This window comes from Electrophorus electricus, chromosome 8, assembly GCF_013358815.1.
Source record: "Electrophorus electricus isolate fEleEle1 chromosome 8, fEleEle1.pri, whole genome shotgun sequence".
In the NCBI taxonomy this organism is placed as follows: Eukaryota; Metazoa; Chordata; class Actinopteri; order Gymnotiformes; family Gymnotidae; genus Electrophorus; species Electrophorus electricus.
In genome coordinates this window covers 21,678,412-21,694,458 of record NC_049542.1, presented here as the reverse complement: position 1 = coordinate 21,694,458, position 16,047 = coordinate 21,678,412, and the positions used below count along the sequence as shown (strand labels likewise).

Below are 16,047 nucleotides of genomic sequence, written 5' to 3'. Positions count from 1 at the left end.
ACACAATAGCATCATTACATGTTGGGGTTGTTGCTGGTGGTGGTGGTGTTGGTGATGTGTGTGTGTGTGCATGTGCACATGCATGCACAAGAGAACTTCACATGGAGTCAGAGGTGAGGAAGTCAGTTCCCAGTAGCCTTATAACGTCTGAGAGCTCAGTAACAAACCCATCTGTCCACTCTCTGATCATCCCACTGTGGACCTAGCTCACATGCCAAAGCACATCAAGTCTGGCTAAAAAAGTGCAGTCTGACTGCAGCTCACTAGCAAAAAGGGAATCCATTAAACCATTGTCTGGGGTCTTATTACGACAACACTGTGGTTTTACTACTGGCTGGGAACAAGCTACTAATTGGAAAAATCCCGTAGGATTTGTGTAAGAATGTGTCCCAGCTTCTTATAATCACATGTTGTGCAGCCAATCCGAGCATACTTTCTCCAATTCCACCTCCTTCAATGGGGCAGTAAAGCCTTCCACTCTTCTTCATTGCCTATTGATGGACAGGCTCTCAAGAATTTCCTCTTGTGAATTCACCACATCATTGGAATAAGCAATACAAGCTAGTACTTTTGCACTGTCTGCTAACAAAAGTTCAGCCTGTGCTAGAAGTGCTTTAGCACGCAAAGTAACATCCAGCAGCAGCTCCGAATATGGGCCGGCAGCCTGGGTCATCAGGAATAAACAGAGCAGGCTGAGCACTATGGTGGTGGAGGAGAAGTAGCCGTGTCCCGGCAGCAGAGAGTAGAGTCACATGCAGCTGCTTCAGCTTGTTTTGGAAAATGTTGAAAGGTTGCCATGGAGCCACTATTTGATCCCATGATAATTAGCCCAGCCCATTGATTGCACAACACTTTTCCCCAATGACTGTGTGCTGGTCTCATCTACAGGAACATGTCTCTATTTATGTTTATGGTTTCTGCAGTTCCTGTCCTTAGAAGGCTTGCTTGGTCAACACACGAAACACGATAAAGGAGATGGTATAATGGGGTTCTAGACTTTCACACAGATGGGGATGAATCCAATGATGCCCTACATCACCCATGCTGTAAGAGTAATGAAGATTACTTGTTATTATCCTCAGCACCATCTTGTGCCATTTGAAATGCAGAGGCTGCTGCCTATTTATACTTTCAAGAATTTCACAGGCCACTTTGGGGTCAGAGAGTTAGAGTTGGTATTCCACAGATCCCTTCAATTCACTTGAGCAGTTACATATGAGCTTCATCAGAGAGAGAGTGAGAGGGAGGATTACTGCTTAAGCGCAGCATAGCAGTAAGCAAGACTCACATTTATTTCATATTAATCTCCCTTTTATAAGATCATGCCACAGAAAAACAGCTTATGCAAGTTAGGTAGTTGCATGATGCAATGTTAAAATAGGTTACATGGAGAGTTTGCTCTGCACCCTGTGAAATTTCTCAAACTCTTGTATAAACTAACTTTTGGAGACTTCACTCTTTGTGCCACACAGAGAAATATGGTACTTGTGCTAGTACAGCTAAAAGCCCTAGAGAAGGGTTTTGTTTTGTTTTTTTTTTTGGGGGGGGGGGGGGGGGGGGGGGGTAAATCAGTCCTGCTTGCTTTTTGTACCTGTGTTTACTGCACGTTGTTGTGAGAAGCCGTTTGAACAGTTGTGCAACTGGCCCCTTTGCCCAAAGCAAATAGCAGTCTTCTGAGAAGGAGAAGGGGAGGAGCAAATGCAGCCATGGCTCTTTTCCACTAATGTCATGGGTTTTAATCTCCTTTTCTTCTACAATTTACTTTCATTTGAATGTCTGATTGTGCAATGGTGTGATGGAGGTTACTAGAGTCATGCGTCTCATAAAAGCACTGCTACTATTTCACATACAGAGCAGTGAAGGGCCACTTTTAGGATCATTTCCTTCTGAATAAATATAAGCAGCTGTATGACAGTGTGTAAAGGTCACTCTTTTTGTAGCCTTAAAAATGAGGCCTAGTCCTGCTTTGCAACTGAGTCTTGGCTTGTAAAAACCTGCATCATGCATTCCTCTGTTGCTGGAGCACCTGTAAAGGCTGCAGTCAACCAAGAGTAACTGCAGTCAGAATTAATATTCCACATGGGAGAGTGGAAGGGCAAATGCTCTCGGCAGATGCAGTGCAAGAAAAAGAACAAAAAAAATTAAAAAATTAAAATATCAAAATTTGCAAATATATATTTTTAATTGTGTGGTTAACATAAGGATGTCTGATTATGATAGTGCTTGGTGTGTTACAGTGCTGTGTCAAAGCCCAGCACCAGACATGGCAGCTGTGTGCTATGGTATAAGGTTAGAAGTTCATACAGAGTCTGTTGGCAAGGGACTATCACCTGTGCTGAATGTATGGGCTAGAGACAAGCAGGACAAAGGAAACAGCTGCCATAGGAACTGGAGGCAAACGTAAGCCTTCCACAGGATGGCCAGCCTACCACCCCATTACTGAGAACAAACATTAGGCTCTAGCACCAAAGTGGGAAATGCTGCATTCTTGTCAATATGTGTTTGGGGGCAAACACACAAATACACAGGTGCCACACAGTGTTATCAAAGGCTGGGGGATGTTGCCCATTTGCTTATGATAAGGAGCACATCCGATGGTGAAAGTAGACTACTGGGAATCCCATGTTTACCCACCATCCAATGGTTCCACTGAGCAGTGCTCACCTGATTCATAACATGGTACATAAATTCTGAATTGGGGCAGGCTAAAAGCTTGCACAGCTTCTGACTTATCTAGAAATGGCTGACTGTTTCCACAAATAAAGCCGGGTGGAGGTGGACAAGTACATTGCTACGGCAACCTGTAATACAAAAAGCCTATTTTCAAAGGCTTCACCATTGGTCAGTTGCAGATTTTTTTAAATCATTTTCATAATAAAAAGCATGTTGGTTACCACTATTATCCTAATGTTCTTGTATAGTTTTTGTTGGTTGCCACTATTATCCTAATGTTCTTGTATAATTTGCATCAGTAAAACAGTTTTGCATTCATTAAAATGCACATAAACCCCATATACAATCTAGTACATAATTAATGAGACACTGACATAATGTTTGTTGTTTAAGCTTTATACTGCAGCACACTAGATTTTACATAAAACAATGGTCTGAAGTCAAAGTGCACAATATCAGACACAAACACATCATGCAAGCTTATTTAAAGTAAAGAGTCTGAGAAATAATGCTTTGGCTGCTTGCTGAGGCAAATAAAAGGGGTCCATTTAGGATGAGAATTGGTCTATGCTCATTTGCCATCTGAGTCATGCTGCCATTTGTGCATGTCTTGTGACCAAGACGCAAGTTGGTGAAAGATCAAACAGAACAGCCTTTGAGAAGCTGCAAAATGTAATGTAAAAATGTTCTTTTAGCTGCTCTATGTGATGAGTGCATCAGACTCAACAGTTTGTGGGTGAAGAGGAATGCATCCTCTTAATGAGCATGTCAGGTTAAAACAGGCTGTATTTCATTCATATACATGTTCAGCTCCAAACTAAAAAAAAAAAAACCACACAGACGCTTAAACATTTTTAAAGCAAATAAAAGTGCTGTTGACAGATGGTAAACCTTTCACTTTTATGGAGACATGAGTTTCCCCATACTCACAATTATCTTTTTATTTTTATAGTGGTAGGTAATTACCTCTAGACAAGAGTACGTGAGAATTGCATGTGTAAGAATGATACTGAAAAAGAGTGGTATGTATTTATGACTGAAATTACATAGCAACCAATTGTCACTTCTAGACATTATTAGACCCTTATTTCCTTCCATTTGCCCTTGAGTACAGGATGAACCTAATGTGATGTATTCTGAAGTGCTATCCTCCAGGGTGGGGGGTTCTTTGTTCTTTTCATACATACATACACTTCTGTCCACAAATATTGGTGGTAAAGATGAGCAAAAAAGAATAAAAGTCCATATAACATTTTTTGTGTGTGTTTATCAGCTTGATTTTAAGTTAAAAATAAAAAATAAGAGATCTCAATTATTTTGGTGTATATTATGCTGTGTATCTCTGGTAAAAGTGTAATGCAATTGCACCCTGTGTGCTTTCCCTCATTTTCCACTGTACACTGACTTACCTATGCAAATGTACAGTTTGTTAAGGTGGAGCCAGAGTATGCAATGTACACTGTGTTCACAAATCAACAAGCCATGAGTTATTGTTATGACCATATTGTCCATCTGAGCCCCTTTCTTTAAACATGGGAAATTTCCCCATGGCCATAAATTATGAGTCATAATGAACCTCTCATCATCAGCATACAAACCTTGGGCATATATTTATTATATTACTTTTGTGGCTTTGTACAATTTAAACAATGCTGAAGATTTTAATTTCCAGTAAAACAAAATACAAACAAATGATCATTTGGCATAAACTTTCAGTACTTGCATTTAAAAGAGCCTCAGCTTCAACCTTCTGTAACTCACAGAGTAGATGTCCAACCAGCAGAACCTTCTCCATCACACTTGTTTATCCCTCAGTTTAGGCAGGCCTCACTTTCAGTCATTACAGTGCAATTTCCCAACATGTCAACCTGATTTCTGGAGACTTTTCAAGGTTAAGCACCATGTCATCACAAGGCATAGAATACTGAGTGCCGAAACAGCGCTATATTTGAGCATAGTCGCCATCAGACAGTGCCCATGCAGGAACACAGATGAGTTAGAATCCAGCTGGCACTAGTACTATAGGAGATGAAGAAGAACTTGAAAAAGAGCATGCTGCTCTGCTCTGTGTCCTTCTGCCCATTCTCTGAGGGTTTGTTTGGCCAGGACAGGATATAACAGGACATCTGGAGGGAATCAGGTCTGTTAGCTGTTGGGCTATTGAACCTCTGAAGTCTGTCTGTGTGAAGATGAGTAGAAACAGTAAGCCCCTGATGTCAATTCCCTTCACAGGCCAAGAACTGTTAGTACCTGTTTTCTGTTTCAGAACCTGAATACTAGCTATAGACTACAGATGTAGTGTTTGGCAAAAGTCATCTAAACAAAGAGATGGTTCCATGAGCAGTGTGTCATCAGGTACTATAGAGGCATTCTGTTCTTTTGGCTCCCTCTTTAGTACAATGCTATGAAATCAATACACCAGAGCTTTCAACAAAACATGTTAAAACAAACGTCTATAAACCTTCGCTTAACACCACCTGGTCATTATCTAAAAGGTGTATCTTACTTTGGCAGATCCAAAAGACAAACTTGGTGGTCCTTTACTCTGGTTTCATTCTTTCACCATGAGTATTGCAGAAGCTGGTGTGTTATATTGCCTTCTTTTTTTACTCCTTGCCAGGCAAATGTGAGAAAAGCAGCAGTAGAATGTCTCTCCTCCTCAACCAACTCCGGCTGTTTCCAGTAACCTTCCAAATGGTGAAAATATTTACTCCTGAAAACTGAGAAGATAATTTTCCTCCTTTGACTCTGTTCCAATGGCATCTGGCTTGTATTAAGAGCTGTTCTGTGAGGTGGGAACAATATGCACAAGAAGACAAAGCCTGAGCAACATCTTCTGAATCAACTCTCCAACCCAGAATGACCTAGCAAACCACACGCACACTGCTCTGTCTCCTTTAGTTACAAAATCCTGCTGTGAAAAGAAACACTCAATGTATGTAATAACTCTTGGCCAGTGCTGTTTCATGCAAGTTTTTGAACAAGTCCTTGTCTACCAGTAACACTACACTATGTTGGCCTGTTTAGACATTATACCAATGCCTGAGAGGTTTATTTTGTGCAGTGATGTAACATACATGATTGACAGTTAGGGACTCTCCTAATGGGCTTCATTCCCCCCCCCCCTTCCTTCAGGTACAGTTTGTCCAATAGACCTGTGAGGTTGCCAGTTCTCCTTTGGAGAGAACAGCAGATCTTGTCAGACTGTTTTGCTTTTCCGCTCTTTGGAGGGTTAAGGCATCTATAGAGTCTAAGTGTCCATATAGGGCCATGTTCTTATTTGCCCTGGCTTGTTCAGAACCTTTAAAGATTGGTTGCTTGTTTCACACTCTCAGTTTCACATTGTTTTCCCACAGTAGGATATGCTTGCTATATGAACATGTTGCAATCACAAAGGGTATTTACATAATACATTTGTTTTGGGTGTCATCAAGATAAGCCTAAATGCTTTCCCAGTCATTTTGTGTTTATGGTCTAACTAGACACATCATCACACCTGTGTCATAGACAAAACAATCAGGGTCAGTATTACGCAGTGTTTTTCAACTATACCCCAGTGTCCTGTTTGACAGCATCGTGACTGAGCCAAGCCTGAGTACTCCTAATTACTCAAAGTGTGCACATCAACATGCTAAGGACCCGAGGTAGTGACCATGACAGATCACGCTGCAGCCTATTATTATAGCCCATTACCATTAATAATGCATGTTTCTTCTTCTCTTAATTACCTCCACCTACATGCTAACATAACACCTTCCGTTTAAAGCTCACCTCAGCTATTCTGCCAAAAACACAAATCAACCACTAAAATACTGCTCAGCATCTAGCAGTACACTTATGTAGGAAAAGGAACAGTTGTGCAACACATAGCATGGGCTGACTTTGTCACATCTTCTGATTCAAGCTGAGCATTTGGAGTGCTGAACGTACTCTACTTTAGAAGTGATGCATGGCTCTAGTACATGATGCTCTGGTGAGAACTGCAGAAAAAAATTCACTGCAGAAAAAATTAAACAGATGGTCTTCTCTAAAATTCTGATTAATCTCTTGACAGCAGTCATTTGAATGGCATGTTTTGACCTACTGGTAACTTATCAATGAACATCTTTCTCTCATTTTTCCATTCATCTTATTTCTTTCTTTATGAAAAACGTTGTGGGTTAAATAATCGCCTATTTTATTAATGGATTAGATGAGTTAAAATCCACTCCGTACCACAGCAATATAATGCCATTAAAATCCTTTAATATAGCTGTTCGACAATTAATTGCATTTTAAATAGCTAAACTCCTTCTTTCTCTCTTATAATTTCAGACCAGTTGACTCATGTCAAAGTTTTGGACAGTGTCATGCCAATGTATTGCTGACAAATAACATTAAGCATGCTTCTTTGAGAAAGGTATTACCTTGATTATACACAGAGGACCTCAGAGTGAAGCAACAATGTGATGTGCTAGTGTTGAGCGGAAAAAAAACCATTGCATATAAAGAGTTATTTCCCCTTTGTTCAGACATATGCAAAGAAACCAATTATCTTAGATACTTACTAGAAGGAATGTATGCAGTCTTTATGACCACATGAGCTCACTGTTTGACCTCTCACTAAGGAAACAGATGACAATCTAAGAGCAGTTCCACATTCCAAACCTCTCTGCTGGCGTCACACGACCAGGCTGGTGAGGTGTAGAAGTCTGCCTTGCTTAATGACTGTGACTTTATTAGTACAGTGGGAGACTGGCATCTGTGTGGTGTACCTAGCTGCCCCAGCCACCACATCAACCTCCATTTCCAGTATATTAAGAGTGGACATCTTTCAAGATTACAAACTCCTGCTTTTGGCCTGATTTTTTAATAAATTTTACATTATTGAGTGTAAACCACACCTACTGTCAGTGTGAATTATTTTTGTTTTAGCCATGGAGATCTGAATGTCTTTTGTTGACTTGTAAGTAGATGCTTCTATCTTGGCTAAACTCCAGAAAGCACACTGTAAACACCTGTAAGTGAACCTGGGTATTGGAGGACACAAGGATGGCTTGCAGCTAGAGTACAGCACTGCAGTCTCAATCTGATTGTGCTGGACTACAGCTGGCAGATAATGCTCTCTGGCACTTCAGAAGAAGCCCACCACCCCAGGTTCAGGAATGATACCTGTGGTATGTTTCAGTTTCTGTACCATCTTCTCATGGTATAATTGTCATGGGTAAGGATATGGCAGCTGTAGCTAAGAGCCCACAAGCTCCGGCTCTTCCCAGAGTTTTGTTTTGAATTTCAGAGACATATGGCTGACTATGGCAATCTATACCACTATAATAAAAACAAAGTTGACGACACATTTATATAATCAAAGCCCTTTTGTTTGCTTCTCTGTGATAGTATTAGTGGGTTATTCTACCCCAAGTCAATGCCTGCATGTCATTCCACGTGATGAGGTGAGGAACTATCAATATTCCGATTACTTACCTATTTATTTATTGCCTCTGTCAATAATGCCCAAAGGATGGATCTGCCTGTGTGCTTTTTACAGTATTAGTCATAGACTCAGTGTACACACTGTGATCGACCTTTGTTGTACTTTGTCTGTAGAAACTTACACCTGCTCCCCTGTTCTCTTCCCTAGCTGCTCACTGCAGCATGATCAGTTCACTGTCTATACTGCTGACTGTGAGATTATGCTGGAAAAGGGCCTTGAAGAGCCCCCCATCCTAAACCCTTTTCCCAGTAACAGTTTATACCACAACAAAGAGGAAAATGACATTTCCCATGTAAACACGGGAACAAGAAAAAACAGAAAAACCTGTTCTGCACCTGCATTACTGCATGACCAATGTACATATCTAATATTGAGTCATCTATAAGAAGCAAAAGCTGATGAAGAAAACATGGCTTCTAAAAATACACTAGTGTTTCACACCAATGCTCCCACCATATTAGAGCCCAGTGCATAATCTCCACTGGGCACTTCAGACCGCAGTTAAGTGTTCAGGGAAGGTGGGCAGTAATGACTGCATGTTACAGCTTTAAATGTCTGCTTCCTTTCTTTTGTAGTGCATGGCATAATTATTACAAAGGTATTCCTGTCATGACAGTAATTTCAACAAACTTTAAAGATGAATAAATAGTTAATTGTTGCTATTGTTATTACTGCATGTGTCACTACTCTCGATTGCACCTGTTAACAGCTTCCTTGTGGAACTGGATATAGTGGTTTCTTTACAGTGCTGCAGTGGGCAGTAAGGTGAGTCTGCATTACCAACATTATTACAAATAAGATTCTATTGAACTTTATGGTATAAATCAACCTTCACATCCCATATAGTTCCCTGGGGAACTGTCCTGAAGGTAAATACATATAAATATAAATCAGACCTAGGCAAGAGCTACATGTTCAATGAGCCAGTGATTTCAGTTAGCTAGTGAAATGGAGAATTGAGAAATAGAGAGAAATTTCTACAACACTCAGAAGACCTGGATAATGTTTTATCAAATTCTCATGTGAACACAAGCACAGCCTTGAACAGAAATGGTCTGCTACAGCCCACCTCAGTCAAGTGTGAGCTGTATGGGACATCAGACCATTTCTGTTCAAGTTTTATTAGAGTTGTTTGTTACTTGTTAGTGTTTCTCTCTCTCTCTCTCTCTTTGTATCTCTTTTTCTCCGTGTCTCATTTAAGCCATTTGATCATTTAAAGAGAAGCATCTTAACCGTGTTTACCGCTTGGCCTAAAGGCCTTCACCACTCCCCAGCCTTTCCCTTCACGTCGATGAGTCATTCACACATTAACAAACATTTACAGCGAAAACATTCATTTAAAGTGTACGCCGCCTGCGATGTCTCTTTAAAACAGTAGATGTAATGGTAAGTAGAAAGGAAAATACTTGGAAAACGTTTGCAAAATATGAAAGCGGTAGGTAATGAAGAGGAAAAACAAGAGGTGCATTGCAAATTAAACCAGGTTAATCATTGTCTTACAGCGATACGCGTTTCCATGAATACAAAAGAAGCGGTGTGCACAGGTTGGCAATTAGGAACGTGAAACAAGCTATATATATTAATACGCAAAGCACAAGCAAATGGCTTTCACAGTATTTAGTACTAATCCGTTTCTGACAATTCTCCCCAAAAAGTTATCAAACCGAAATTGCATTTTAACATTCAGCACGAATCGACTATGTGTGGCGTGTGCTGATTACTCAATCGAGGCTGTGCAATGTGTCACCGGAGAGGCTGAACCGGGCGGAGTTCCAGCTGCGTCGTGCTTGAAATCATAGCTTAGGAAATAGCATCGTAGTTTTGCTAGACAGCCTTTCACTCGGGGTCACTACCACGCTGGGAATATCTCACGTACCGTAGAGCGCGTTCCCACAACACAGCTGCCAGCACGGAATCCACTGTTGCGCTGTGCAATATTGAACACTGTCCAACGGCGAAGTCAGTCATCGACTCACTCAAAACATCAAAGGACGTCACATAGTCTGACAAATAATGGATACAGTAAATGGCTGAGCTCGTTGCAAATACTTCTCCCCCTCCCCGAAAATTTGCAGTTTCAGCTACCAAGTAACCGCTTGCAGCGCATCGGAAAATGACCACAAGCGAAGTAACAGGAGGAATATGATTATATAAAGTCACTAAAATTAATCTGAAACGGGCCACCAGTGAAATACTTTTTGGAGTGAAGCGCGTTCTTCAGAATGATTGTGCATCGAAGCAGTCCCGTAGCATGCATTCGCACGGGAAGGTACGGACACAAACGTTTCGACAACGAAGAACCAGTGGCAAAATGTCCAAGGATCAGCGAATCCTCGGGTGACGCGGGTCTCTTAGGTACCTCGCCGGGATCTCCAGTGAGCGGAACCCCGCTAAGCGCAACCTCAGCCCACCAGGGTCCAGCTCGCATCGGACAGTTCTTACTTTTGCCGTTGGTGGACAGGGTAGGAGTGCACAGCGCTTGGGACATCGACAACGGAGAGGAATTGGTATGCAAGGTAAGCGACCTTTTTCGATGGGTCGTTTTTAGTCGGTACTCCACTAACGCGCGCTGGACTTCGCCGGGGTTTTTCCAAGCCAACTATTAGGCTATTGCAAGAAAATGATTCATTAGTTATTATATGGCATTCTAACAAAATGTTAACATTTTCCTGATCTAATTTTTTCGGTGTTTTAGCAAACAAGTAAAATGTCCGTTCAACTTCTGTAGGTTGCAGCAAATTCTGGCTGATGAGTAGTTATTTGCATTTGCGTCAGCTGCGGAGACGACGACGTAAATAAAAACATTTTAGGTAAATCATAACAGACGTTATAAACAGAACGTCGGATAATTGGGTTGTTGTAGCGCAACCTTGCATTTACGAAACGATAAACGGAATGTAAGCCCAGCGATTAAACCCAGCGTAGGCTTTAGAGGTCAGTCATTTATCCCTTCTACTGATGAGCGGGGTTAAAACCAATGAATCTCAGTCTCGGTTTAACAGCTGGGGTTTTCCGTCTGACAGTGCAGATATTATCAACATTTTTAATCAGTTTCCTTGCCTTCGTTAAATTAATCGTTTTGAGCAGAATTAACTCTGTTAATTTACCATTCAACTTAACACCCATAATCGTTTCCCTTTAAAAGTAATCTTTCACAAAATGAAATAATATATTTTGGTTTGTTGTTTTTTTCTAATGTGTGGTGTTTCTGTTTACTTTAGTCAATACAATGGTATATTGTACCTACAGGTGTTTGACATGGGGCAATACCAAGAGAAGATCAGGGCTTACAGTATGCTACTGAAGCACAGGAACATTGCCCAAATCAGAGACATTGTCCTTGGGGAGCACATGGCCTATGTGTTCCAGGAGAGGGACTATGGTGACATGCACACCTTTGTGAAGCGCTGCAAGCATGTGCCTGAGCACCAGGCTGCCAAGCTTTTCTACCAGGCAGCTTCAGCTGTCGCCCACTGCCACCAGGCTGGCATCGTGCTGGGAGACCTCAAACTTCGCAAGTTTGTTTTCTCAGATGAGAAGAGGTGAGGTTGGCCGTGATTGTAAAAGCAATGTGTGTGTCTGTACTTGTGTGTGTGTGTGTGTGTGTGTGTGTGTGTGTGTGTGTGTGTGTGTGCGCGCGCGTTAGGTGCAGGGGCAGGTGGGATGAAGGTGGGTAGATGAAGTGCTATCGACTCCAGTAGCGTTATCAGAGAAGAGTGTCACTTCTAGTTTTGTTCAGCTTTCACTTCCTTTAGCCTTTGTAGAATGCCACAGGTGGCTGTTGCTACTTCTGCAGATCGCCTCAACAAATGTAACCTACAGCATTGCTTACTCATGTTTCTCCAGAAGAGGAAGCACACAGTAAATCAGAACTGTGGTTCAGTCAATGTTTGTTTCATTAGAAAATGTGAATGTTCAAAACTGTAGCTCTATATGCAAAATACTCCAGAAATGGTACATTCGAGTGTTATTTTCCAATAATCAGTTGTAATCAGCGCTCTAATGTGCTTCAATCTTCCAATAGTGTATAAATATACTTATTCTGCACTATCTTCTACACCTGCTGTCATCATGGCAAGCCTTAGTCTCACAGCAGTCTGTGCATCAGCTCAGGATATGACCCACTTATCATTTCTGGAGAAGCCTTTTCAAGTGTGGCCTTTGGCCAGTGTGTCTCAGAGAGTGAACAGATGAGAACAGGCATGAACGTGAGGCCAGCTGAGCTCTCGCCGTGGTACGGCCACAGCAGGATGACTCAGAGCACTGCGCAGGGGTGGGGGGAGGGGCCAGTACCCACCGCTCAGGATCATCGACCTGTGGCCCTTCTGACCGCTAGCGGAGGGAGGGGCTGCTCTTCCTGCACCCATGTCACTGCCAGCTGCACTTGCCAGACCTGTCCAACCCAGACGATGTCATAACCTGGGCATGTAGACATTCAGGCACAGAGAGAGATAAAGTCATGATGGTGTCTCCTGTTTTTACTTTGCTGACTATTAGCATGCAAAGAATAGCAATGTAGCAGCACAAAGATTAATGCACAAAAGACACGAAAACGCAAAATAATACACACCAATGTGAAATATGGTTAAGAAACAATGCTTTTGTGTGTTTCCTGTGCCAGAAATGTGATGTTCATACATCAAATGGCTTAGCAAAAAGTAATGACATAATAAGTGATAAGTAATGGGTAAGAAAGATTAAACAATGATAACATAGATAGGGCATGACCTCATATACACACGCAACACACATAGTCATACACACACACACACACACACACACACACACACATAGAAACACATAAGTGCACAAAGCAATTTTGTGAGGGGCTGCCCAGGAAGAGTCTGTTCATGCATCACTGATGAGGCCAGTGAAGTTTTAGAGTAATTGAACGCTGGCGGATGCTAAAATGTGTGAACCTAGCTGCAGTGAGTACACTGAGGACAGAGCAGTGTTAATTCTGTACAGTTAGTTCTCTCCTATACTCTTTCTCACACACACATACAGACACACACAGAGCTATGACTCACTCTCTCCACCTCTCTGGTGCTATGCTGTTGTGTCATCCACAAACCCCGCGACTGCGAACCTGACAGCTAGTGAGGAAACACAATACGCTGCTCAGAAGCTCAGCTTTCTCTGAAGGGGCTATGGGTAGAAGGTCTGTCTGGGTGCACACACACGCATGCTTACCCGCTCCTGCATGTGCACATGCACTCACCAACCCCAGCCACCATCAGTGGGAATGCGCTCCAGCTAGAGGATTGTCTCCCGTTTGAAAGAGGCCTGAACATAGCTAAGTGTTGATATTAGCGTGAGAGTAGAAGAGATGAAGAGATTTGCTTTTTGTGTGTTTGTGTGTGTGTGTGTGTGTGTGTTTGTGTGTGTTGGGGGGGGGGGGGGGGGGGGGCTGTGTGGGTGCTATGGAAACAGTTGTGCATTCCTTGCTTTAAAACAAGGCCGTAATTATACAAGGCTTTGCCCTCCACATGCTCAGGTTGCAAGTGCTCTCTGCTCTGTTTGCTGGAGGAACTATCTGTTCCAGGAAAGTCAGTGCCATGGTGTTTTCCATGATTTAAAGACATGATTTAAAGCCATTTGTGATCAAAGGAACAGCAAGTGAATTCAGCTCACAAATACAAATAGGATTCAGGATATATCTTTTCATTTAACAACCAAAGCACCAAAGTTGTTTCACAGAATACATTAGACCAGGTGGCAAATAATAAGCCAAATTTAGTAGTCTGTTCACACAGTAAGTCAATCTACAGTAAGTCTAGTTTACAGCAATATATGTGCAGCACTACCATACTACCACTGATTGATGTTATATTGATGTTAACTGTTAGGACCCATGTGAAACTGGAGGGTCTGGAGGACTGTCGGATTTTGCCAGGAGAGGACGACTCTGTGACAGACACTCACGGCTGCCCTGCCTATGTCAGCCCGGAGATTCTGAGCGGCGGAGGCAGCTACTCGGGGAAGCAGGCAGATGCCTGGAGCCTTGGGGTGATGCTCTATACCATGCTCGTGGGGCGCTACCCCTTCCACGACTCAGACCCTGTTGCCCTCTTCTCGAAGATCCGGCGGGGCACGTACTGCCTGCCCGAGGGGCTGTCCCTGCGGGCTCGCTGTCTGCTGCGCAGCCTCCTCCGGAGGGAGCCTGCTGAGAGGCTCAGTGCAACTGATATCCTCATCCACCCCTGGTTTCATGCTAGCATACAGGATGCTGATGGCCCAGAGCAGGAAGTGGGCTTAACTGAGCAGATGGTGCCTCAGGTCGAAGTAGAGGTGGATGAGCAGCTATTCTGCTGATAACACCACACCACCACACCCCAGGGTATGCACGTAGAGCACACCTGTTTTGAATATCCATATGGATTTTTACTTTAATTTAGACTCAGAGTACCTTACTGTCCATGTTCTGAAGAGAAGCCTGGCCAGCGTGTGCCAGAGCAATTTTGGTGCTAACAACCTGTTTCATCATACTGCATAAGATGAAGGTTAGGTAGAGATGGGAATTGGAGGCTGTCATCAACATGACAAGTGTGATCCAAGTGCTGGGGCGGGGGGGCCACTGGCCTTGAACTATGGTTCTATTCAGACTCTGAATCACTCAGTGACTGCAGCAGCACCAGAAGGGTGTGGTCTGATTTTAAAGAAAAGACTGATGGACTCTCCAAATGACATATACATTTTTGCACACGGCATACACTGATAATAATCAGGGTGACTGCTTGGCCTCATAACTCTCAGAAAGGTGCCAAGCTGTACAGAAATGTACAGATTGGAAAGGCTGGACTAAGAGAATGAGGAAGAGTGAAACAAGAGGCCAGTGTCAGACCTCTGAAGCTTTTGGGTCTTTACTGACATCAAAACCCTTATCTGAGCACTGCATCTAATAGTATTGGATTAAGAATGGACATTGCCAATTTTGAAGTCTAAAATAGAAGATCTTAGTTAAATCCAGTCAGTACATATGTATACACTGCACAATAGGAGTCTGTTTAAAAAGATAATACCATTTTATTTTGGAATGTGATTAATGATTGTCAGTGACCCAGTGCTCTATTCTTTCTGGACAGATTCCTGGTCCAGTTAGTCAGTGCAGTGTTTTCGTACTTGAATCCTATGAAGTTTCATAAGTCACAGGGCTTTCAACAGTCTGACAAAACGAAGTCTAGTTGTGAGTAAGCTGTGCCGTGACTCAATAGCTGGGTTTTTCAACAGAGAAGTGGATTAGGACAGGATTAGTCTGTATGATTGTATGTAGGTTCTTTTTTGTTTTTTTTGTTTTTGTTTTTTTACTTTTATTCTACTGTAAACCACATCGAAGAACCCACACCAGCTCAGTTGAAAGTGTAGAACCATGCTGTCAGAGGCTGTGATGTTGCCTCCCACTCGGTTGCTAGAAGTTGTACTGTATCTTAGATCAGTGGCAAAGCAGCAGGATAATAATAAACTGAGGTTGGCTGGATAACCAAATGTCTGCCTCATGCATGCAGCACATTGAGAATGCTGACACGGGTGCACAAAGTTCATATTGCACTGTGAATTATGTATTTGTGACACAAGCTCAAGGCTAGACCAAAAGGGTCTAACAGAAATTATTCATTATAAAATGAAAGCATGTAAATATGTACATTCTATGTGTGTGTGTGAAGATTGAATAAAAATAAACCTTTCCATATTTAAGTTTTTGGTTGACTGCTAAGCACTTTGTGTTAATTTAGCAACTCCACAAACACGTGTTGAAAGAAACTAACTGTGTGCGTGTGTTCAAGTAGTCAAATAGCCACACAATTCTGTCTTAAAACCAGTGATCTCTTTGCTGACAGCCCCCAGCCTAAGTATTTCATTTTCTTTTAATTTTCTCTCTGCCTGCAGGCATCACTTAGATT

General features: G+C 42.2%; 1 protein-coding gene across 2 annotated transcripts; it reads left to right on the top strand.

The window, feature by feature from the left end:
• Positions 1 to 9,955: 9,955 nt before the first annotated feature.
• On the top strand, positions 9,956 to 15,827 carry trib1 (tribbles pseudokinase 1). Of its 2 annotated transcripts, none has more exons than XM_027001728.2 (3): positions 9,956 to 10,662; positions 11,396 to 11,688; positions 13,996 to 15,827. In XM_027001728.2, the coding sequence occupies exons 1-3, from the start codon at positions 10,369 to 10,371 to the stop codon at positions 14,459 to 14,461; spliced, it is 1,053 nt and encodes a 350-aa protein (XP_026857529.2). In that variant the 5' UTR covers positions 9,956 to 10,368; the 3' UTR covers positions 14,462 to 15,827. The 2 variants fall into 2 exon arrangements, with proteins under 2 accessions (XP_026857529.2, XP_026857530.1); XM_027001729.2 differs by lacking the exon at positions 9,956 to 10,662 and adding an exon at positions 10,986 to 11,080.
• The last annotated feature ends 220 nt before the right edge of the window (positions 15,828 to 16,047 follow it).

Coding starts and splice junctions, on each gene's coding strand:
- trib1 (XM_027001728.2), top strand. CDS start 10,369: ATGATTGTGCATCGAAGCAGTCCCGTAGCATGCATTCGCACGGGAAGG. Junction 10,663..11,395: donor GAGAGGAATTGGTATGCAAG/GTAAGCGACCTT, acceptor TTGTACCTACAG/GTGTTTGACATGGGGCAATA. Junction 11,689..13,995: donor GTTTTCTCAGATGAGAAGAG/GTGAGGTTGGCC, acceptor GTTAACTGTTAG/GACCCATGTGAAACTGGAGG.